The sequence below is a fragment of the Scophthalmus maximus genome, chromosome 6, assembly GCF_022379125.1.
Source record: "Scophthalmus maximus strain ysfricsl-2021 chromosome 6, ASM2237912v1, whole genome shotgun sequence".
Classification (NCBI taxonomy): Eukaryota; Metazoa; Chordata; class Actinopteri; order Pleuronectiformes; family Scophthalmidae; genus Scophthalmus; species Scophthalmus maximus.
Window position 1 is genome coordinate 17270408 of NC_061520.1, and position 22586 is coordinate 17292993.

Consider the following 22586-nt stretch of genomic DNA (forward strand, 5'->3'; position numbering starts at 1 on the left):
CATAAACAGTGCTTTGTGCAGCAGAATTATCTCCATATCCTGCCTCCTGCATGCTGCCGGAAGGCCATTGATGAAGAGCTTTTCTCAAAATGAAAGTCACACCAGGAGGAGCATATTGATCAGCCAATTGACCAGTCCAACAGGAGACTTCAGCATGTGGTTCTGTCTTTTCTTGAATTCATTCTGCCTGGACCTGACTGCGCCTCAAAGACTTGCAAACATCTTTTCTCCTGTCATTTGTAATAGTTTTTCTCATGTCTGTTTCTTCTTCTTTACCCCCGAACCTCTTCTCTCCCTCAGTTTCTTCATGCATAACCACCTGTAAGAAGATTGCTCCTCCACCAGTGCCTCCCCGCACGACCTCCAAGCCCTACATCTCTGTGACGGTACAGAGCAGCACAGAGTCGGCCCAGGACAACTACCTGGACCAGCAGGACCGGAGGTCGGAGGTCAACAGCCAGTCCAGTCACGCTCACAGCAACTCCTCTGACAGCCTCAATAGCACCCGTGCCAACAGCCTGGCCCGGGGGATTCCCCGCCCTCCGCACATCATCCCCACTCCTATCGCCATCCCGAGAGAGCCAATTGCCCCCACCACCGCCAATGCTTCCACCGAGACAAGTGACTCAGTAGTCCAGCATGAATCCCTGAAATCAGGATTTAATAAAGCGAATCTTGTGGCAGAGGAACCCCTAGTAGCCCCAGTACCCAGACGGAAACTGTCCTCCATTGGCATACAGGTAGGCAGTGGAACTTTTGTACCATCCAGGGCTGGTACAGTTGTGTCAGTGCTCTCACAACCTACAGTATGAAAGCATACTAACACTGTCAGTGTAGTGCCTTGGTAAGTGTTGAGTTTCATTCCAGGAAAAAGATCCTTTTTAACAGACACCCTCTGGTGTGTCGCCATGTTTGTGTGTGTCACTTAAAGCCCAAAACTGTTCTTGCAAGCTAAAGGTTTTATAAGGGTGATCCTCCCTCTATCATTAGAGCTGGAGATATACTGCAGTACAGACGGGAGAGAAGGCTTTTGTTAGTATTTATTTATTCTCCATTTTCCAACCCTGCACATAAACATAACTCAGGCGGGGTGACCATTAAACCGTGACATTTATTTGAAAACCATCTCAAAATTATATGAATTTTCCTCACTGTCAGCTACTACAGCTGTGGCATGAGTCATGGGTTTGGGTTGTCCATTGGTCCATTCATCCAACATATTTTTTTCTTTTTAGAATATATTCAAATTTGGGACAAACTTTCTATTGGACTCAAGGATGAACTGATAAGAATTTGGTGGTCCAAAGGTTGAGGTCACTGTGACCAATGTCTTTGGCCATAATTCAAGCATTTGTCCACTAATTGTGATTAAATGCACTTAATACCTTTTTATTAAAGTAATTAAAAGATTATAGTCAACACGTCATCATCTGGAGTAGTGGTTAGGTTATGTTGTTTTACCAATTTTTTTTTTTTTCTGTCTCACTAATTGTTTTTGTGCTCATTCATGTGCTTTTGCTTGACTCGCCTTTGTCTCCATATTCTTTATAAATCATTTGTGCTTTTGCCCCTTCCATGTGCTATGTGCCTTAATCCGTGTTTTCATATGTCATACAGTTTAGAGCCCAACTGATATGGATTTTTGGAGGCCGATATCGATATTAGGGAGTCAATTAGAATTCTGATACCGATGTAGATCAGATATTATAGCATATATTTATTTATATATGAGGTATATTACTGCCATATTGGTAAACCTAACCGCTGATACCGATATATCTGTGAAAGGCATATATCGGCCGATATTATTGGCCAACAGATATATTGGTCGGGCTCTAATGTATTTATTATTTATTTGTTTGTTTTAAGTGTCTGTGTACGTGCCTCTGTATTTTTTATTCACGTGTCTATATGTTATTTATTTATTTTTTTCCATTAACCTGCCAAGGACTACAGATGAAAACTAGCCTGCACATTTACATGTTTGACTAAATAACACATTAAAAAAACATATGTCAACTTGGACAGACATGGATGTAAACTGCAGTTTGACTGGTTGGTGGATGAATTCAACCGTGAGACGCTAATTCTGGTTCTGATGTTTTGGTTTGTCACTTGGGAAAATTAAAAACCCTGCACAACTGCACTCGTGGTAACCTTAAGTCATTGGATCTATGAGATAGAATTATGCCAATGGCAATTTTTTATTTCTGAGTTAATGTTCATAGCTTTGACCAGGTAGTGATAATACTTTTTTCCATATCACTATTTATTTGTTCCAAGGTTGACTGTATTCAGGAAGTTCCACGAGAGGAGACCCCACCACTGGCCAAATTTCAGTCAATCGGAGTACAGGTGGAGGACGGTTGGCAGTAAGTCCTCTTCCTGTCCTTGTAACAACGTGAGGAATTTACATTATAGCCACACACACTGCTCTGACTATTGTTTCCCTTTGCAGGAGCTATATAGCTGTGAAAGCAATGTGAATGTCATCCTTTGTGTCTGAAAACCATCCCTGTGTGTGTTGTGTTGTTTTTGTGGAAGCAGATTCCTGGCATGAACTATCTAAACTGGTCTCTTACTGTATATTTGTGACCCACTTCTTGGGTGTTGCTGTGTAGTTTACATTCTGTGCTTGTGATGTTTTGAATGCCAGGAAGTTATGGGATGTCTTCCTCTTGTATTTTCCCACTTTTGCCCACTTTTCCACTTTTGTATTTGGAGTTTCATACATAACCTCATTTTATTTGAACATTACCAAACATTGTCTTTCCTACATTTTTGATGTTGTACACACATTTGTGCTGTTTGGTAATCCCTTATTTACCATAAAATAACATATCCTGTACCTTATCATCCCTCGATATTGGTTATTATTTTTCAGTCTAGCCCTCATTATGATTCATTATCTGACTGAATCAACACTTATTAAACACAATAAATTCTGCAGTAATAACAGGAAATTGAAATATTGATAAATGTTTATCCATTTGCCATATAAAAAGAAAAAGGGAGATATCCGGTGATAAGAGATCAGTTGATGCCTTATGTGTATCAAGCCCAGTCTCTGACTGATCCTGTTTATGTATTCCTCTGTTGACCAGCAGAAGGGAATTGGTCTTAATGGATTGACACATATTAAAATTGTTGTTTTGACAAGCCAATTTGTAACAGTGAGTCTCGTCCTATGTGTTTCAGGATCGGACGCTCCAGTAGCATGGCCGCAAAACAAGAAACCGGCTCAGGCACACAGGACATCCCTGTTATCTCCCATTTCAACAATACCAAACCCACAGAAAAGAAAATCATGATCAATAGTGCAAGCCAATCCATGAGCTCCCCACCTGGACAGGACTCTTTAGACAATGGGGACACTACTGGTGACACCACCTCCTCACCACCACCACCCAGGCAAATCCTCAAGCGCTCAACCACACGAAGTAGCTCCTCCTCCTTTTCAGAAAGTCTGGACCCGGCGCTCGACCCCTCATCTCTGCCACCTCCAGACCCCTGGCTGGAGAGTGGGAATGGTAGTAACAGCAGTGTACCCCAGAGCGGAGGGGGGGGGGCACTGTGTCGGAGAGACGGCCACTGGTTCCTCAAGCTGCTGCAGGCGGAGACCGGACGCATGGAAGGCTGGTGCCAGCAGATGGAGCAGGAGACCAAAGACAACCAGCTCTCAGAGGAGGGTAAGGCTGGCGGGGTACTCTCTACAACTCTGGGAGCAGTATTCATAAAGCTTCCTAGTACAAAGGAAAAAAATAAGTAATTCACAAAGCACCGCAGCCTTTAAGGGAGCTCGCAAGGTGAAAAAATGTTCAGAGGAGCGAGTAGAGAAATTGTTTCTTAAGCAGAGGAGAACATACGTTGAGTTATTCAAGATTTGCCAGCGGGTTTAAATAGGTGGTGTAGCACATTTGCGTGAAGAATCACAATTTTGGTGCCGCAATATTCCCTCTCACTTTCTCCCTGCAACACATAACACCCCCACACTCCTCACTATTGTGAGCACCACCAGAGGGAGTGAGGCGTTAATCAGCTGCGCTGTCTTGGCCCACACTGTAACACCAGAGCTGAACTTCCTACTACTGGTTCGAAGCTCGTCAAATGATTGAGCCATTATTAATTTGTCATCTGCTCAGTTGGGTTCTGTGGTTCTTTCATTCGCTCACATTACTGTTCGCTGGTCAATGGTAGTTTTACATGTCAGCCAACTCCACTACTGTGACAGTCACAGTCGGAGGCATTATGTTTTCAGGTTGTCAGTCCATCTTTTGCAGCACACCAACATTTTCCTCAAATGTGGCACACCTGTTCACTTACACTCAAAGATGGATTGATTAGATTTTGGTGGTCAAACGTCAAGGTCATTATGACCGCACAGAGCCCATGTTTGACCTCAAGAATTTGCACACTAATTTTGGCACATAATTTCACACATAAATGCCTAATGGGACAACTTTTTAAGTACTGACATTTTATATACAAAAGGTCAAGGGTCAACTTCAATGTGACACCGTAATGTGCTGGAGTTTGACAGGCTGGCGGAGGCACACAGCCGTGCGGCAGTAACTCTAGATCAGTCTTAGTTAGGAGCTTTCTACAGGGGTTTTCTCAGAACGGTTGTGAATACGACCCCTCGTCTTTTGGGTAAATTGCTTCCAAATTGAATTGCCAACTGGAGGAGCTCACAAGTTTCAATGGGAGCAGACTCTGCTTTTTTAACAGGTCACTTAATTTATTATATTTAAAGGTTTTATTTTTGGGTTACCAAATAGATTCCCCATCACTCAAACATGTGGAGAACCTCTGAATGAACCCAGCATCTTGAGCCTCCCCCCAGAGGTCTGACACTGTCTGACCTCAGCACATGGTTTAGAGCTTCCCTATAAGGTTCTGCCTCAGACATACACAGCATGGAGGAGATGAGGCGGTAATACTTGGGGTTAGCACACACAAGCAGGCCTGTAATCCACAGAATTACACAAATCTACTCTGGAACTGATTAAACCTCCAGATTAGATTATTGCGGCAACATCAGTCTGACAGGGCATACAGCAGTGAACACACACACACACACACACACACACACAAATCCGCACTGTACACAAACAAACAGTAGGACGGCTTTGGATGCTCAGTTGTTATCAGAAGTGCTGGATCAGTGTGTCAACAACGCCCAGTGTACGTCTGTTTATACATTTTGTCCTATTTTCTAAAAAAGTAAAATAAAAATGAATGCGAGTTTCTGACATTTTTACTTTACTTAGATTTGAATCTGATGCCACAGCAACAGACTAACAAAGTGAACACATAGTGACGGCAGGAGCCTCGAGTATCCATTTAAGCTAATATATGCCTTTGAGGTGGAGAACCTTGTCCATTGCACTGTAATCATCTCCATGCCACCACACAGAGGCACTGCCAAACACACTTTTATGCCCAGACACCTGCAGTAAGCATTATTAAACCTGGTATAGTCTAGGCAGCTGTTGTACTTTTTAGTATGGGCAGGTCTTGGAGTGTACTTACTGCCATGTTTTCTATCTCAAAGCAGAACTGCACTGGGTTTGTGTGTCGCCCATAGCAGGGATAACAGGATGTGTTTGAGATAAACAAACATGTCATAATTGTGACAAATGTATGTGTTGATTTTTCGTTTTTGTGTTATGTCTCTTCAGTGCTGGGGAAGGTTCGCAGTGCAGTAGGAAGTGCCCAGCTCCTAATATCCCAGAAGTTCCAGCAGTTCCGGGGACTGTGTGAACAAAACCTGGTGTGTATGATCCTTTCTGTTTCACGTCCTCTGCAGGTCTGCACAGGCATGAAACACATCCAATACAATAATGAACCAAACCTGTGGTGATTTTTTGGCAATTCTCTCTCCTCCGAGATATTCTTTCCTTTGTACACATGGAGGCTTTCACACAGATGAAAGTGACTAATCTGCCATGATACACAACATGTTGCGTCTACAGAAAAGGGGATGGAGGCACACCAGTACAAAATACAGGGAGCTTTTGATAAGCCATTAAGCCATTTGTGACGTGTTTTGCTGGAAATGGCATTATACAAATTTCAGCCAATTACTAGACACCACAAAACTCAAGCATCAAGATTCATACATTATTTCCTAGGGAATTGGAATGTCTCGCAATGTTAAAGAAAGTGGTTTTAAAATTTGTGGATCTGGCCCTTTGTTAGGATCCACAGCTACATTTAGTGGGTTCTTTCTTGGCCCGTGTCCCAGCCTTCCTCCAAATTACATGGAAATCTGTTCTGTGGTTTTTTCATCATCCTGCTGACAAACAGAGTGAAAACATAATAAATACATTGCCTGCTCTAAGTGTGAGTGGATATGATGTTTCAATTCTCAAATATTGATCAGATGAACCTGAACTCTTTTCCAGCTTGGCTGAATCAATCTAAATCCAATTCAGCACAGGCAAAACAGTTGATGTAACAATTGAGCATAATACTGTACAAGGTCATGAAGTTTTTAAAAAGGCTTCATTGTGGAAAGAATCATTTCAACATGGTTTATATTTGAAATGAACCAAACCCAGCCCAAGGCCAAAGCCCCACGTAACAAAGTGGTCCATTCCAGACTTGAAGCCTGATACTTTCTTTAGTCCCATCAGGCTGAGACCCACAGGACACATCACAAGAGGGTTCAGAAGAAAAGAAACCACACATTTCAAGGCCACGTCTTCTTTCAGCCACTGCTAAATTCTGTCATTATTACTGTCCTCTTTAGGCAGCAGAGGTTGCAGCGTGAAAAAATGTTCTTTGCCTTATTATCTAAGGAAATCAACAATGAATGTTTCATATTTGAGTCTTTCACTCACTTTGCAATCACTAAACATGTTGTATCAATATGTTGGACATGATGCAAAGTGGGTAGCTCCAAAAAAAACCCACTGAGCATATCCTCAGCTGTACATCTACTAAGTTAGGAATGTAATGCTCAGCAATAATTGCTCTACTGTTCACTGATCTTCACCAGTCACTTAGCATGAGACATTGCACACACGTGGTTTTCCCAAAATGTCTGGACATAGATCAGAGCAGTGAGTGCAGCTGCTTAAATATGAAGAACAGAGTGGAGACTACACAAACAGTCTGCCTGTAGTGTTACACACCGTGGCTGTGCCAGAAGAGAAGATGTCACAGCAGGATCTGTCTGCTTGTTTTGGGCTTCTTCAACTTGGAAGTGAGGAAGCTTTTATAGTGTCTTATTCTCAGAATTTCTGTTATTGAGAAGGATAAAAGCCTTTAGCGATCCTTTCTTTTTTTTAGAGTTAGAGTTTGACTCATTATGCTGTAACGCGGCTCCCTCTAGTGGTGAATGTGAAAAGAGCAGCATTTGTGTACGCTGCTATGCCATAATCAACTGTCCACAATTAACAGTCAATAACGGCGGCCACTTTAGCAAAAAGAGTAACTTGTAAAGGGCATGACATCAACATTGCACCAGAACAATTCAAAAGTGCACAAGTTCTTGGACAAGATCCACCGTTTGGTAAACAACACAAACGATCCCACTGTTGTTTTAGTTATAATTACATGAAAATGGTGCGTTTCATGGTCATTTAAAACAGACAAACAGCACTGGTCACACAGTCTACTCCGTCAGTCAGCAGCTTCTGCACTTTGCCTTTTCTCCCTGCAGTGGCTCCATCTGAGGTGAACAACACTACAACAGCCTCTTCATTTCACACATCATCTCCTGTAGTTACATTAACAGAACGAACGTGAAAATAAGAAATCATACAATTTTTAAATAAGCAGGATCAAAAACTGTAATTGGTGGTGGTGGTGGTGGTGGTGGTGGTGCGAACCCACATGGACTGACCCAGATTCCCCACCCACTGCCCCGACTCTCACATTATTGACACATCTAGGACAATGTCTTTTTACGGATTATCCTAGTTCTTACTTGCCAAATCTTCTCAAAGTTTAGCCAGCTTTCGTATATTGGGTCAGTTCTTTTTCTTCCGATTTGTTTCGTATTTCGCACCTGATCCATCTCTGCTGCCAACTACCATGGTTGCGTTGAAAGTAGGCACACGCATTTTTTCCCCCTGCCATTTCAGGGCCAAAGACCCATTTAACATCTGATTTGTCAGAAACCAAAGCTCAATTTGCTGAGCTTTGAATGTCGTCTTCACACCAGGACACTGAAAGACAAACAAAAAACAGGAAGTAGCCCCAGAACAAGAAGTGAGACCGACTTGATGGGGTAATAGGTTCTGACTAGTTGATTCACAGCTGGTTGTGATGCCAAACAAAACCTACACGAACCCAACAAATCGAAGCTGATTAAATGTTTATGTATGTGTATTTTTCTATCAAATTTTAGCAATGTACCCGACGCTCTAATGCTTTTTACTTTTTTATATATTTCACATAATCTACACTACAACATGCACCATGTCCTCATTCATCATAATTCATACATTGTCCATTTAATTTCCATCCCTCTCTTCCTCTTTTGGTCAGAATGTGAATGCCAATCCACGAACGACAGCCCAAGACCTGGCTGGTTTCTGGGACCTGCTGCAGCTCTCCATCGAGGACATCAGCCTCAAGTTCGACGAGCTTTACCACCTCAAGTCCAATGACTGGCAGCTCGCGCCGTCGGCGGCTGCCCAGTCGCCCCCTGAGCGGAAGGTACTTCCCATCCCTGCTGCCCAGTGCCCTGGCTGGGGTAGGAAAGCCGCCGAAACCGGCCTCTCTCCTCCCACCACCACCGCCATTGCTCCCACTCTTTTTTACCCCCCTCCCTCTTCAACTACCTGTTCTCGTCCCTGCGTGGGAGGAACTCTAACAGGGCCTCCCTGTCCAGCACAAAGGGGCAAGAGAGATCCCTTTAGGCATGCATGGGAATCTTTATCTCAAAGAGGGCTGTCATCGGTGCCCCGCTTTGAGCATGCATGTGTCTCTTGCTGCTGTGTCACTGTGGAGCATGGCTGAGATGCACTGGCCTGTGTGACAGACTGCAGTCTTGCTTTTGCTCCAGTTCTGTGTAAATGTGCTATGCTGGTGTTTTGTGTATTGGTTGGTTACTGTCTGTCTGCCTTGGTGATGAAGTGCGCATTGACTGTGTCTTGTGATCCTTTGACTTTGCTTTCATGTGCCCATCATTTCATGTTTCCATTTTTGAAATTTGTCATTCAATTAACTGTTTTTCTCGATTTTTGCCTTTTTTTTAACAACGCTCTGTGTTTTTCCGTGTAACCTTTTACAAAAAGCTTTAACAAAAACAATGAGCATTGGCATAACGTCTTTGTCAAAAGTCTTGTCTGCAAAACCTGCCCTAACAAATAGAACCTGTCAAAGACAGTTTCCTTGGTACCTTCTCATTGTCTTCACATCTGTCTTTTCTCCTTTCTCCTCCCTTTGCACTATACTCTCTCCCCCTGTCCTCTTCTGTCTGCCACGTGTCATCGCTTCCAAACTACAGGACGAGGAGAAGGTGACCCCTCCAGCATCAAAGAAGCCCGGTAAGGGACGACCGTCGCTGGGCCGTGAGAAGAGTGCCGACTCTTCCTCCACTTCTTCTTCGGCCTCGGCAGAGAAGCAGAGACAGGAGGCTCGCAAGCGTCTGCTGGCTGCCAAGAAGGCGGCTTCATTTCGGCAGAACTCAGCCACAGAGAGCGCAGACAGCATTGAAATATACGTCCCCGAGGCCCAGACTCGCCTCTGAGAGAGACGCTGACTGAGAAGGATGTAGGGTCGGATCAAAGGATAGATGAGTGTCGCTGAAATACCTGCAAAAAGTAGAGGAGAACTTTTGCAATGCAAATGAGCTACTCAGAGTAAACCTGGATGGAGGTGGGGGGAGGAGAGATCAGATTCCCAGAGACGAGTGGTGGGGGTCAATTTGGGCATTTTGTGCCACATTCAAATAGTTATAGGCTGGTCCTGGTGGCATCATACACTATCAACTAACAAGACATTTAACTCGTGGACTTGACAGACTATAAAGCAGGAGACTTGTCATTTGAGGCTGCCAGTAAAAACTTAGTCGACGAACTTTGTAATTTCTTGTTACTACTCTTGATATCATAAAATTGTTAATGAAGGTAATTACGATGATCATACCCTAAATTATCCACACGAAGACTGTTTTAAACGTTCCTCTTTCTTGGCTATAAGATCTATTAAGTGGACAGAAGACGAGAAGTTGACCCATCCTTGTCCTCTCTTCCCAGATCATTGGCCATCTTGTAGCTTTGCACAGCACCGCCTTGTGGCCATCACACACACTGCTCACACTGACGTCCACTGCACCACACTACAAACTCACACTTATGTACGTCTTCCTTGTATTTATTTGTTTGCTTTACTCGTCCCCCTGTTTTGTATAAAAATCCAATTAGATCAGGTTATTGTGAATATTTTTGGTATCAATGAAATTGAAAGTCAGGTTTGAGGAGATACTCTTATGGTTCCTAGCAATTAACTCTTCTGTATGTTCTTCAAAAATGTTTGTTTTTTTGTGTCAAAAGATTTTAAACACTGTTGAGAATATGTAAAGCATAGTTTCTTTATAGTTTAGAATGAGAGCACATCCCATTTTTAACAATGACCAAGCATGAGGATCTCAGTTTCTGCCAGAATGACGGTGGCTGATGTTAAAACTGAATATTTTCTTTTGTAGGGAAAATATTAAGTTTCTTTTGCTTCTCTCTGTTCCATTAAGTTCATGTCTGTGCTGTTACTGCAGATGCGTGGATATTTCAGTCTGTCTGAGGCTTCATTAAGTGCTTTTATTAACCTCACTTAGCAATTCAACTCGTACGTCTCATATCAATCTAGGGCTTTTATTGCATTAACGCTGCAGGCTGAGTGTGCAGGAAAGTACTGTTATTGTTTGTGGGGACACATTAGGACATGTGTCTTACCAGGGTTTTTTTATTCTTTGGTTCAAAAGCATTTATGATTTGTTTTGCCACCATCACTTGACAAAATCAGTCTTAGTCTTTAGTTTAGCCACTATTGTTTCCCCCTCCCTTGAACATCGTCCAAAGTATCTGCACTTTTTTTTATTCAAAGAAAAATATTTAATTAAAGCATTCCATACATTAGTCCTTGTGTTTTCATCATTTATTGAATGCTGCTTGCTTTTTTTTTAAACCATGGAAAACTGCCCAAGCCAAAGATGAATTCACTGTTCCAAATTCATCTCATGTATTTAAATGTCAACAGCAGGGAGCTCAGTGGGAACTGCATACTGTGAAAATAGATGGAGTGGACCGGAGCCACAGCACCGTGTGTTTTACAGGTTTAACATTTAGATATGCACAGGCCCAGAAGCTTGACTAGTACTGTAACAATAATTCAGCAAATGTTTTGAAGTCTACACGGTCAACCGGAGCTGGAAAGACAGACCTCTGTCCACATTGCTCCTCTGCTTGGAAATCTTCTGACCTCTGAAGAGCAACGGGGGTTCATTCTCAGTTTGTTATATACCCATACAATGAAAAAGGCATTTATCTTATATAACGTATTATTCCCTACCCTGGCCCAGTTTGCAGTCTGAATTCCACACATTTACAGAACAACCTTTCTCATTTGAAGCCACTTCCCAAAAACCAGGAGGTCTGAAACTAGGCATTTTGGCTTTTGTGATATTCCTGTAAACTCAATTTAGGTTTTCACACTTTGAAGTACATGCCCAGTCGTAAAGAGTCCCAACACGCCTTAGATCAACCACAGTTGTTTTCCCGTCTTCCACTTACATTTTGTCTCTTCCAAATAGCAGAGAGGATTGGTAAACCGAACCAAGCCTCCTCTTCCTAATTGGTTATGTTAAACGACTACAATGTCATTCCATTGCTTTGACTGCTGCGATGCCTCTTTCTCACCCACTGTGACTCGAACAGAAATGCAGCCTGGGGCTTTGAATTGGAAAAGCCGGATGACCGCCATTCTTTCTCTGTCTTGGCCTGAGCTTTCTCTTGATGGTGGGCCATTGTTTGCCTGTTGTGTTTGCCTGCTGGGGATGACTCTCTGCAAGGAAAATGGCTCAGGGGTGTCAATAGCCTGTTCCCTGGTTGCTGTCAATGCCCCCTTCCATTTGACTGGGGTGGATGGTATCGTTAGCACCTGAAGGCCTTTTGTGTGACTCGACCGAAGGCTTGATTTGATTTCTGACTGCCAGGAAAAGCTTGTGTGTCTGACAAGTTGTTTCCCTAAAAAAAAAAGCAAAGTGGAGATAATATAGTTGTCTAAGCAAGTTGGCTCATTTGCGATATATTTCACAGACTACGGTGAAATTTCTTGACTATATTCACCCACTCCCTTTTGTTTTCATGAATATGTTTGATGCAGGACCCAAATTCAAACCATATAATTTTCTGTTGTTTTTTTAAATTCTCCATTGACTGCAGATTGTTTTCCAGGCCCAGACCCTGCTGTCAACCTTCCTCGCACAAAACTGTAGGTATGTGCCTGGCTGGAACGCAGATCAAACGCAATGTGGCATCTGAAACACGCTGAGGGGGAAGGAAGGCAGAGAAAGCTGTGCTATGACCCGACCGTCACAAACTGAAAAGCGATGCTCTTGCAGCCCGCTGTAACTATGGATGTGTAAAATGCCAAGAGATGTCAGTGGCATACCTGAAGAGATGAAAGAGAGCTCGTCTCATACATTTTAACAAGGCTCCTCTCCAATACACACACATCACTGGGACACACCTCGGCCTATTTCCTGGGAAGGGTTATCCATGATCCAAACAGCTGCACTATCGGAGGGGGGGTTGCTGTAGAGCCATTGATTTGGGGGTGATAATGATCCCCATATAGGTTTGATGGGTTTGGCCTTTTAAAGTCAAAACAGCCTCCACAAAAGCATTCACTTAGGCAGTGGTCTATGTTGGTAAAGCTTTCACTTGTACTCCGCTACACTCTTCAGGTGCTTCCTTCAACCACAGTGAACTCTAGTTAAGTTGGTGGGTTATGCTATCGTTCCTTAAACATTTGGGGGGCGGGGGAGCGATTGTCTAAATGAAAAATGTCCCCCTGATGTACCCATATTTCTCCATCCACAAATAAGTTTGCCGTCATAATGTAAAGATTGTTTCATGGATTTGCCACTTTTTTTTTTTTACATTCCAAGACAGAGAAAAAGTCACTGCAGTACGAAAAGACAAACACTTCCCGGGGAAGAGAGTTTTACCTCAGCTGTGATACCAGTGAGTTCCCTCCCATACAGTCGTCCCAAGGACTGCCTGCAAAAACACAACAGGCTCATTAGCATCTCGGCTTTGTTCCGGGCATAAAACTGGGGAAGGGTGAGGGGCAGAAGTTGTGCTCGTATCACAGAGATATGATGTAGCAAAGAGAAAGGGTGCCGGTAGACATACTAGATCAAATATTTTATGAATCAAGCACATATTTTAAAGAATAGATCTGTACAGTATATTATTATATAGGCCCTGTGTATGTCAGGGTGTGTGGGGTTTAGTATATAAAATGATTTAAATGTTTGAGGCAAAGTTGAGCGTGTGGATGTTTTGTTCATAAAATGAAATTTCCCTAGATTCATGTCACTATACTCTGGTAACATTTAAAATATATGTGCAATACTGACTAAGAAAAGGGGCTCTTTGATATTAAGAGGAAACTAATAATCTTGCATTTTTCTCCCCCCGTGTGCTTCTTAAACTTGTCTTCTGTATGTAAGAACAAAACCAGACTGAAAATCCTCATCTTTTACAATGCTCTACATCTATTTATACTATTTCAAGGTTGTTTAAATGTATAATGCAGATACGCAAAATTCAATAAAATGAACACAGTACTTTCTCAACAAAAAAAGGACGTTCATCCTGTCTGTTTTTCTGCTTACTGTCTCGTACAAGTTGTTTTGAATATAATACTTGGGTTTTTTTTGTTTCTTAGAGACAATACTGCATATTGATATGCATTCAAAAACCAGCAAATCTGTTTGCCTTGATTCTGACTGCCACAGTGACATAGTATAGATATATTTATACACTTTTCTTCCACATTTTAATGGTCACAATAGGCAGATTGTGGTTTGTATATGTTGCTGTCCTCCAGTGACATCATTTGAAAACTCATTTGCTGAGGATTCAAAACATCCAACCGTTTTTATTATTATTATTATTATTTTATTTTATTATTGTTATTCCCAGAAGAGCCTCACAGCTGTAAAACAACTGTAGAGTCGTTGTTCGTCACGACGACGGAAATGACTGTGAGTAGCATTCGGCAGAAATGATCTCCTGCACAGATCGAGCGTGGTGACCAGTCGACGCTTTCGACGTTTGTGATTTACGTAACATGAACATTTTTCTGTGTTACGTAAAAGCCTCGTTCACACTGTGCAGCTGCCTCGCGCACACGCGATGTTACCCGACCACACTGGATTTCAACCGTGCCCCCGTGATGCTTCATATCAAAACATATTCAAAACTACTGCGATTTTCACCGTGTCGACAGAATAACATTGTGTTCAATGGCTGCTGCATTCTCTTTTGAATGAAACGTCTCTGCCGTCAGTCACCGTGAGACGGGGCTCCGTCTGCCGCCTGGCGGAGCGCGGCGATTGGCCAACAGCTGGCCGCGAGTCGTGGCGGCGCGTCGCGATTGGCCGACGGCCGCTGATGAGGCGGGATCATTTCAGCTGCGACTGTCAAGATTGGCAAAGCGCTGGCGCTGCTGCGTGCAGGTAGAGAAGGAAAAAAAAAAGAAAAGAAAGAAGGAGCCAGCGACACGAAAACAGAAAACAGTTATCCCGGCGGAGAGCGAGCAGTGCGATGGGAGCAGACCGTCCGCTGGAGCCTCGTCGTGCGGCAGAGAAAGGAACGCGAGGTATTTAAAAGTCGGCGAAGAGGAGGAAGGGCAGAAGCGCAACACCTTTCGGGCGCCTCGCGAAGAAAAAAAGTGCCGTTGTGTCAACCGTCGCCCCTCGGACAGCTGCGCGTGCTCCGCGAGCCACCAACAAAGAATGAAAGCGTTCAAACGAGGTGAGCGTCCGCGCGCGTCGTGTGTGTGTGTGTGTGTGTGTGTGAGCGCGCGCTTCTCTTTCTTTCTTTTCGTTAAATCACTGTCCCGCTCGGTAACCGTCCACATGTAAAAAGTGTCTGCCCGCCGTTGGCGGCGCCTGCTATGCGGGCTCTTTGTCGCGGGCCAATGCAGCGTGTGTTTGTGTTTGAATCTGGAGGGACAGCTAGCCTAGTGATCCGGAGGCGGGCATGGTGTCCATCTGGCGGAGCGACATGCGGGAGGGAGGCTGTGCGGTCCTGCCTGCCTCCTTTGTGCGCTCCAGATGGCCGATTCTTACCGCTCGGCTCGGCTCGACTCGGCTCGGCTCGGCTCGGCTCGACTCGGCTCATGTGCCGTTGTTTGAACGTTAACACTCGGCTTTATTCGAAGTGGCCCCGCGTGCGCTGCCCTCATCTCCCACGCTGTGTGACGTGATCGCCGGGACAAAGCAGCGAGCTCCGCTGCGAGCAGGAGGGAAAAAGAAGGAACTTAGTTGAGTGTTTGATGTGCACTGATGTTACTCACGGTCACACTGGAACTGTGGCAAGTTTTCAAACTTGTACGCCCGGGGAGCGTGTGTCCGCCTCTCCTGCTCGCACACATTTCTCGTCGGAGGGAACAGTGTGTAAACACCAAGACTTTGACAGTTTCTTTTCGCCCCTGCAGCGGCTGCTTCCATCCCACCGAAGACATTCGACCGAATTGAATTCTATTTCAACATCAGGCCCTTGACCCAGGGGCTGTTGGTGGGAGTGAGGACGACACGAGCTGTCTGTCAAACTCAACCGTCTCACAGAGGAGAGATGGATGTGTTTGTGGCCTTGTGTGTCAAAAACATACCCAGATGAACCAAATCAGATTCAAATCGATGGGTTCTAACCCAGAATTTATGATTAGGAACACTTGAGGCCAATCACATAAAGAAATCAACAACTGGTGTTGTACAATGACACTGAAGCTTTGATTCATCAAGAGTCTGGTCTGTAGTAAAAAGTGCGGGTTCTCTCAGAGCTGCAACAGGTAACCGATTACGAAATCAACCGCCAACTATTTTGATAATCGGTTCACGTAGTTTTTTATGAAAGTAAAAGTCAAAATGATCTGCCGTCTTCTTAAATGTGAACATGTTCTGGTTTCTTTGCTCCTCTAAGACAGTAAACTAAATATCTTTGGTGCGTGGACAAAACAAAACATCATCTTGTGGGTTTGGGAAACGCGACCCAACATTTCAACATTTTACGACATGTTATGGACCAAACAACTAATCGCTTAATCCAGAAAATAACCGACAGATTAATCGATTATGAATATAATCATTAGCTGCAGCCCTAGTTCTTTTAGCCCTATAAATGGTGGCATGGATATCATGACAAGGTCCAACCAAACATGGCCATCTGTAGTGCAACATAGTACATTTAGGTAGAAGCCGGGGAGAAATGCACTGAATTAGAATTTGAATCTGTATGTTTTTCTAACTTGGCCTCGTACGTCCCTCGTTGTAGAGGAATGCCGAATTCAAAAGATTCGTCAGCTGCTCCCGCCGTCCTGAGCCCGAATGGCATGAGGTGAAAACGGCCTCCTCCTGCATGGTCAATAGATTCCTGGGCCACTGGCTACTGTGATGTTGATATGCACACAATCTCCTTTGTGAAGACAGGCGCTGCCCTGGGGGTCAGGTTTCACCCCGCTCCAGAGAAAGACATTTACTGCATTCTGTGAGCCCACCCCTGGGATCAGGCATGCTCCATTTTGAAGGGGAGGTTCCCTCCAGTGGCCAAAACGTGGATAGAAAAGCAGCGCACAACAAAGTTGGAACCTCTGAGCCATTGTTTTTAAACGTGTTCAGTGTGTTCGTGGAGTCTCTGTGTACCTCAAGCTGAATCTGGAACTGGGGGTTAAAAGTAACTGACACTTGTGAACTGAGTGTTAGAACAGTTCAAACAAACTGTTTATTTTTCTGACCAGTCTGTGCCACACGGCTCAGACCACTGTGGAAACATGTAGCTGTATATTGTTGCATGAAAGTGGATCATACCAAACCAATTCCTGTAGAATCCTAGGTGAGGATGTAGCCATTTGTGGACCGTTGTCTCCCATTCCCACACCTTTTAATATATCACATGAATTGTATATTTTATATAAAGGCACCACTTTTAATACTTTTCAGACATGGGACCTCACTTTGCTAATTGACACAGTCGGCAGCAGTGAACATGACAGACAAATCCATCTTCTCTCCCTCAGCCCTGGAAAACGAGCATGGCCCCGAGCAGGAGCACTCCTCGGCTGTGTCGGACAGCGATGACGGCTCCCCACTCGACCTGTCAGGAAGGGGGCTCCTCGGGAAGCGCCGTCGCCGGGGCAACCTGCCGAAGGAGGCGGTGCAGATTCTGCGGAGCTGGCTGTACGAGCACCGCTTCAACGCCTACCCGTCGGAGCAGGAGAAACTCAGTCTGTCGGGCCAGACCAACCTCTCTGTGCTGCAGGTGAGGAGCGCGTTTTTTATTCACTCTTTCCTACATTTATTTATTTTTCGCTTTTCCAAAAGCTCTTGGTGTGTGCTCTTGCACACCATTTCTGCAATCTGATGAGGTATATACATGAATCTACATGATTTTATAGAATTATACACATTTTTGTGGGTGTGATTGTATATTTGTTCTTTGTCAATTTGAAGCGGTAATCTGATGACAATCACTGTACTGTTGATGGGGACTGTTCTCCAGTCTAACCCCCTTTTCACTTCATCGCATCAGTATTAAACATTTCCTCTTAGCCGCACAACAGACGTGCCAACACAAACCGGCAGGCTGCAGTACATATAAAGCATCACAGATCAGCGTGAGGCAGCAGCAGAGTTTCATGTTTTGTAGTCAGTTCATTGGAATGCCTTTGGCTACCTTCTCTGTGGCTCAGCATATTTGAGCTCAGGCCCTCATTATTGCCAGCTTTCTCTGAGGGCTGTCATCTCTGCCCATCTGTCTCTCTCTCTTGTGTGGGAGGCTGCACCACTAGAGGGAGTAAGTTGAGCCTCATCTGACAGATAGAGAAAAATCTGTAGGTGATTATTGAAATCTAAGGCCTCCGATCATTTTTAGTTCAGGGGTAGAATTATGTTTTTTTGATCCACTTAATTGACAGTGTATTTGAGCAGTCACACCATGAAATAACCTTTCATCAAAATGTTGCAGTCATTTTAAAGCAGGCTCTCAAAGATAAATACAACAGTGCATCTTTGATGTTTGATTTCTTTTGATTTCTTTTTAAAGTGAAACATTTTGTTTTCAAAATCAGTTCTTTTCATGGCAAAAAATGTCCCCTCTTTTCCCAGATCTGCAACTGGTTCATCAATGCGCGTCGCCGCCTCCTCCCTGACCTGCTTCGCAAGGATGGAAAAGACCCCACCAAGTTCACCATCTCCCGGAAGGTTGGTGGTAAACATGAAGGCTCGTCTAATGGAGGTGGAGCAAACTCTCCAGAAAGGAACTCTTCCCCCGGTTCATCTCAGCAGCGCCCGTCTGTGATCCGCTCCGGCCCCACGCTGGACCTCAGTCTTCTTGGGAACACGGCAACGGCGATTCTGATGGGAGCGGGCTTCCCGGGGAAAGAGGGATCAGTCCAGGCCCTCATGAGGCTGGATACACAAAGTTTGCTGAGGGAAGCGGAGGAGCAAGGACACACAGCATGTCTCAGCATATCAATGGCAGCAAGTCACACCAGTGGCCTCTTCAACACGCCTCCCCCCACTCCTCCTGAGCTATTCCCCACCCAGGACTTCAGCGACTTGAGGCTCCTTGTCGACGCAGCTCTGCAGAGGGCGGCAGAGCAAGAGAACCTGAAGAGACTCCAGGAGAGTCAGGACAAACCAACCGAGGCTGTAAAGACTGAACAAGTGGAAGCACAATGCAGTGCTTACAGCAGTGACATGGGCTCCACGCCGCCTCCAGAAGACAGCCAACAAGTCATGGATGCCTCCAGGGTACAGAGTCTGATGGAGAAGGCTATGGCAGTTCCAGTGTCGGCTGTAACTTCGGTGAAGGCTCCAGGGGAGCTGTCCTCAGCAGCCCCTCCGCTACTTCCAGCTCCTGTCTTGGTCTCAGCCAAGAGGCTGTCTCCTCTCCCGATGAACAAAGCCATCTGGAGCCCCTTGGAGAAGGACACAGCCAGAGCCTCCAGCCCAAACCAGCCTCCGCTCCTCCCGGCCCATCTGCCAACCTTAATGCCGCTGTCAGCTTCTGTCTTCGGACAGCTGGATTCTCAGAAAGAAGCTGCTGCTCCAGCCATCACCCCAGCTTCCACATCGGCTCCAGCTTCAAGCTCAGCTCCCGTTCTGCTGCCCCCCTCTGTAAGTGCTACAAGGCCAGTCTCTGTGCCATCACCGGTCTTTGTCCCATTCATAAGCCCCACCCCTGTCGCCGCTTCGAGTCGGGCTTCATCCCCAACTATAGCGCTCGTTCCAGCAGCTCCTTCTGCAGCCATTACCTCTCTCACATCCCCCCGAGGAGTCCCACTTTACCTGCCGTTCCACAAAACCCCTTTAATCCCCGTCACTGTCCCTTGTCCGTCAACGGTTTCAGCCCCAGTGTCGTCTCTAGTCCCCGTTCCATCCCCAGTCGCCGCCCCCATGTCCTCCACCTCTCCAACGATCACACCTCTCGCAGGACTCACCTCCCAACTCTCTCCTCCTCTTCAGCCCTCTTCCACAAGCGGCATCAGCAGCATTAGCAGTAACACCCAGAGGAATTCAGCGGTAGCGCCCAGTGTTTGGAGCATGGTTCATGCTGACACCAGGCAAGCCACTTCTCTTCAAGTGGTAAAGGCCCCCATCGCCACAGGGTGGGGCCCACAGCACAGTCTGCACACAGTGAGTGAAACTGTTAACTAGGAGCTGCAACTGGGCAGGAACCTTTTTTATATATATCTATATCTATATATATATATAGATATAGATATGAGGGGAACAGAGGCCTGGACAAGACTGTATATAGGAGAATGTATCTTCTTCACCAGTGCTTTTTGACTTTGGAGCCTGTGCCTGCAAAATACACAGCAATGAATTGGATGTGCGAACTGAGACAAAGTGAAGTATTCGACAAGAGGTATTTTAGAGACTTTTATTGTTTTAATATGCTGTTTTCAATGGACGCCGTCGCTCGTAAGAACACCGTGGCGCCAGTGCAGAGCAGACAAATGTAATGTGCAAACTTTTTGATGCCATTTTTTTCAAGCCCCCTTCCAAGTTCCAATTTATGAAAGAGGAGGGATATATCCCGTAATTGTACAAAATTTAAATTGGTGTAATTACCAGCACCAGCAGATTTGACCTCCTAAGTAACAGTACTGGACTTTGTTGAATGTACAAAAGGCACTGACCTCAATGGTTCGGCCGCCTCTCACTCATTCCCATCCAGGACACAAAGGAGGACGTTAGGGTTTTTCCTGTGTACAGCAACATCTTCATAGCTCTCTATAGTTGTGCAATTCCAATTTAGTCTTTTCTTAATTCACTACATTTCTTTTTTCTTTTTTGTGTTGGTGATGAGCCGAAGAGAAATTGATTGTACTGCAGCAAGTCTAGCGACTCCCCCCCCGTCGCCTGTTTCTCTTTAGTAGCCAAGGCGATTCATCGGTTATCATGGATTAAATCTCAACCACTTGTGCTCAAACACCAACATCTTGATTTTTTTTTTGTCATTTCATTTTCAAAAGCATAATTGAACAAATAACAGTATTTTCTCTGTATTTGTTGAAATGTCTGTTACTTGTGTGTGACCTTGCTTGTTGTTGGGGGGGCGTATAGGATGTAGGGGAGATGGTCACATTGGATCTGTTACAGAAATCAATTCTAGTGAGCGGTGAGCAGCTCGATGATCTGATGACCTCGAGCTCTTACACCTCCTGAAATGAAACGCTACACTTGCTGCGAGACAATCCACTTTCTTTTTATCTTTGATCTTTTGTGGTGGATCCTCTTATTGGGAGGAAACATTAAACAGTTTTCCCTCTCAATCTGGCGCTGTAGGATTGAGTCAATGTCAAACCTGGATGTCTTAATAGCAGTAAAGCAAAATGTACTGAAGTAGCGGATATGGTTTACGTCTCTTTTCCAGGAAGGTGCAACAGCATAGGAGGCCCCCCCCCATCATCATGTTTGTGTTTAGAAATGGGTTCTTTAGAATTTCTAATCATTCCTGAAGCTGTAGTTTCTATGAAACTGTCTTAGCACGAACCACAACATATGTCTGATGGCCAGCTGTACATCCATTAACTGTAGCATAATGTGGAATAGTCCGGGTTCCCATGTGAATAAATACTGTAGCAGAATTCTCCTGTTGACCAGAGTTGCTGAGCCTCTGGTCGGATCGGACCGTTACATTTTGCATGTGCACGGACCCAGCATCTAATGTGAGGTCGAAACACTGCTGAGCACTGACCCCAGCAAATGTGTTCACGGCAGATATGGAAACTTTCTCTTCTTGTTCACAATGTCTTTTCTCGCTGCCAGTTATCATCCGTACATGTCGGTGGAGTATTGTCTTTATTATGACTATTTTTGTTACAGGTACTCACTAGACGTGATGTGCATTTATACCTCAATTTTACATAGGTCATGTCAGGTTTAGGTCACATGGGTAATATTTCTATTATTCATACTTCATCGTGCCACTGTGACAACACCTAATCAGTTGTGATGCTGGAATGGGAACGGCTAACTAAAGATTAGGAAGGCAGGTTTTATATAGTTATGGTTTGTATTGGGTTTTAGGTCCGAACTGACGCTCCAATCAGAGCCGTGCATGTAAATATATTCAAGGTCATGTTTTTTTTGTATGTATTGGCATGAACTTTATCTCAAACTGTAGTTTTTTTCACAGCCAGATTTTTTTCAAAGTTCATGTTGTGTATCATGACTGACCGTTGAACCAACTGGCTGCTGTGCCTTAATACGACTGAGGGATGATGATGATGATGATGTCCCCTTTTTATATATATATATATATATATATATATATATATAAAAAGATAGTCGTGCAATATATGCCTTAAACTTTAAATGTGTGTTTTGTATAAGCATTTCAAAGAATAAAAGTTCAGTTTTTCATAAGCGCCGTTTCTCTACAAACTTTTGTTGCATTAATGAGCTGAAGTTTAGATGAACTGCATCATCACTTGATGTGAAAGGGATTGAAAACACACGTTTCTCATTAATCTAAATCCATGTTTTTCCACTGAGGATATTTATGACTGGTCATAGTCGGCTGCCGTCGTTATGCGTGCAGCTTTGCTGGGACACTTTATTATTAACACCTGGGCTTTTCCTGCTATGACTCAGGAGATTTCAGTATTTGAATCTGATGACAGCAGCAGCGGTCGGGGTGTTTGGCCGCAGTCAATCAAACATGATCAAACCACATCCACACAGTCCTAATAAAGCCAAATTTGTTTAAGGAACTCAGAGTTGTTCTTTTTCCAAACGTTACAATAATTAAGTAATGAAAAATGTTTAAGAAAAAAGGCTTAGATTTTAGCAGAAAATAAATATTTTCAAGACATTGTCCAGGTAGGTG

The 22586-nt window shown here is 44.3% G+C and overlaps 2 protein-coding genes across 14 annotated transcripts in view; both read left to right on the plus strand.

The window, feature by feature from the left end:
- dlgap4b (discs, large (Drosophila) homolog-associated protein 4b) overlaps nt 1-11090 on the plus strand; it is a 116840-nt gene extending 105750 nt beyond the window's left edge. For 11 of the 12 annotated variants that reach the window (XM_035631877.2, XM_035631882.2, XM_035631876.2 and 8 more), the window contains 6 exons: nt 301-740; nt 2284-2372; nt 3199-3689; nt 5682-5773; nt 8500-8670; nt 9464-11090. In XM_035631877.2, coding sequence (XP_035487770.1) covers nt 301-740; nt 2284-2372; nt 3199-3689; nt 5682-5773; nt 8500-8670; nt 9464-9706 — 1526 coding nt within the window. In that variant the 3' untranslated portion in view covers nt 9707-11090. Of the gene's footprint in view, nt 1-300; nt 741-2283; nt 2373-3198; nt 3690-5681; nt 5774-8499; nt 8708-9463 lie in introns of all 12 variants that reach the window. The other variant, XM_035631887.2, reaches the window with a different exon arrangement.
- A 3421-nt stretch (nt 11091-14511) lies between these two features.
- Nucleotides 14512-22123, plus strand: LOC118309318 (helicase SRCAP-like). Of its 2 annotated transcripts, none has more exons than XM_035631288.2 (3): nt 14512-14844; nt 17263-17504; nt 18350-22123. In XM_035631288.2, exons 1-3 carry the CDS (start codon nt 14790-14792, stop codon nt 19901-19903), a joined length of 1851 nt encoding a protein of 616 aa, XP_035487181.2. In that variant the 5' UTR covers nt 14512-14789; the 3' UTR covers nt 19904-22123. The 2 variants fall into 2 exon arrangements, with proteins under 2 accessions (XP_035487181.2, XP_035487182.2); XM_035631289.2 differs by having other exon boundaries at nt 14517-14999.
- The last annotated feature ends 463 nt before the right edge of the window (nt 22124-22586 follow it).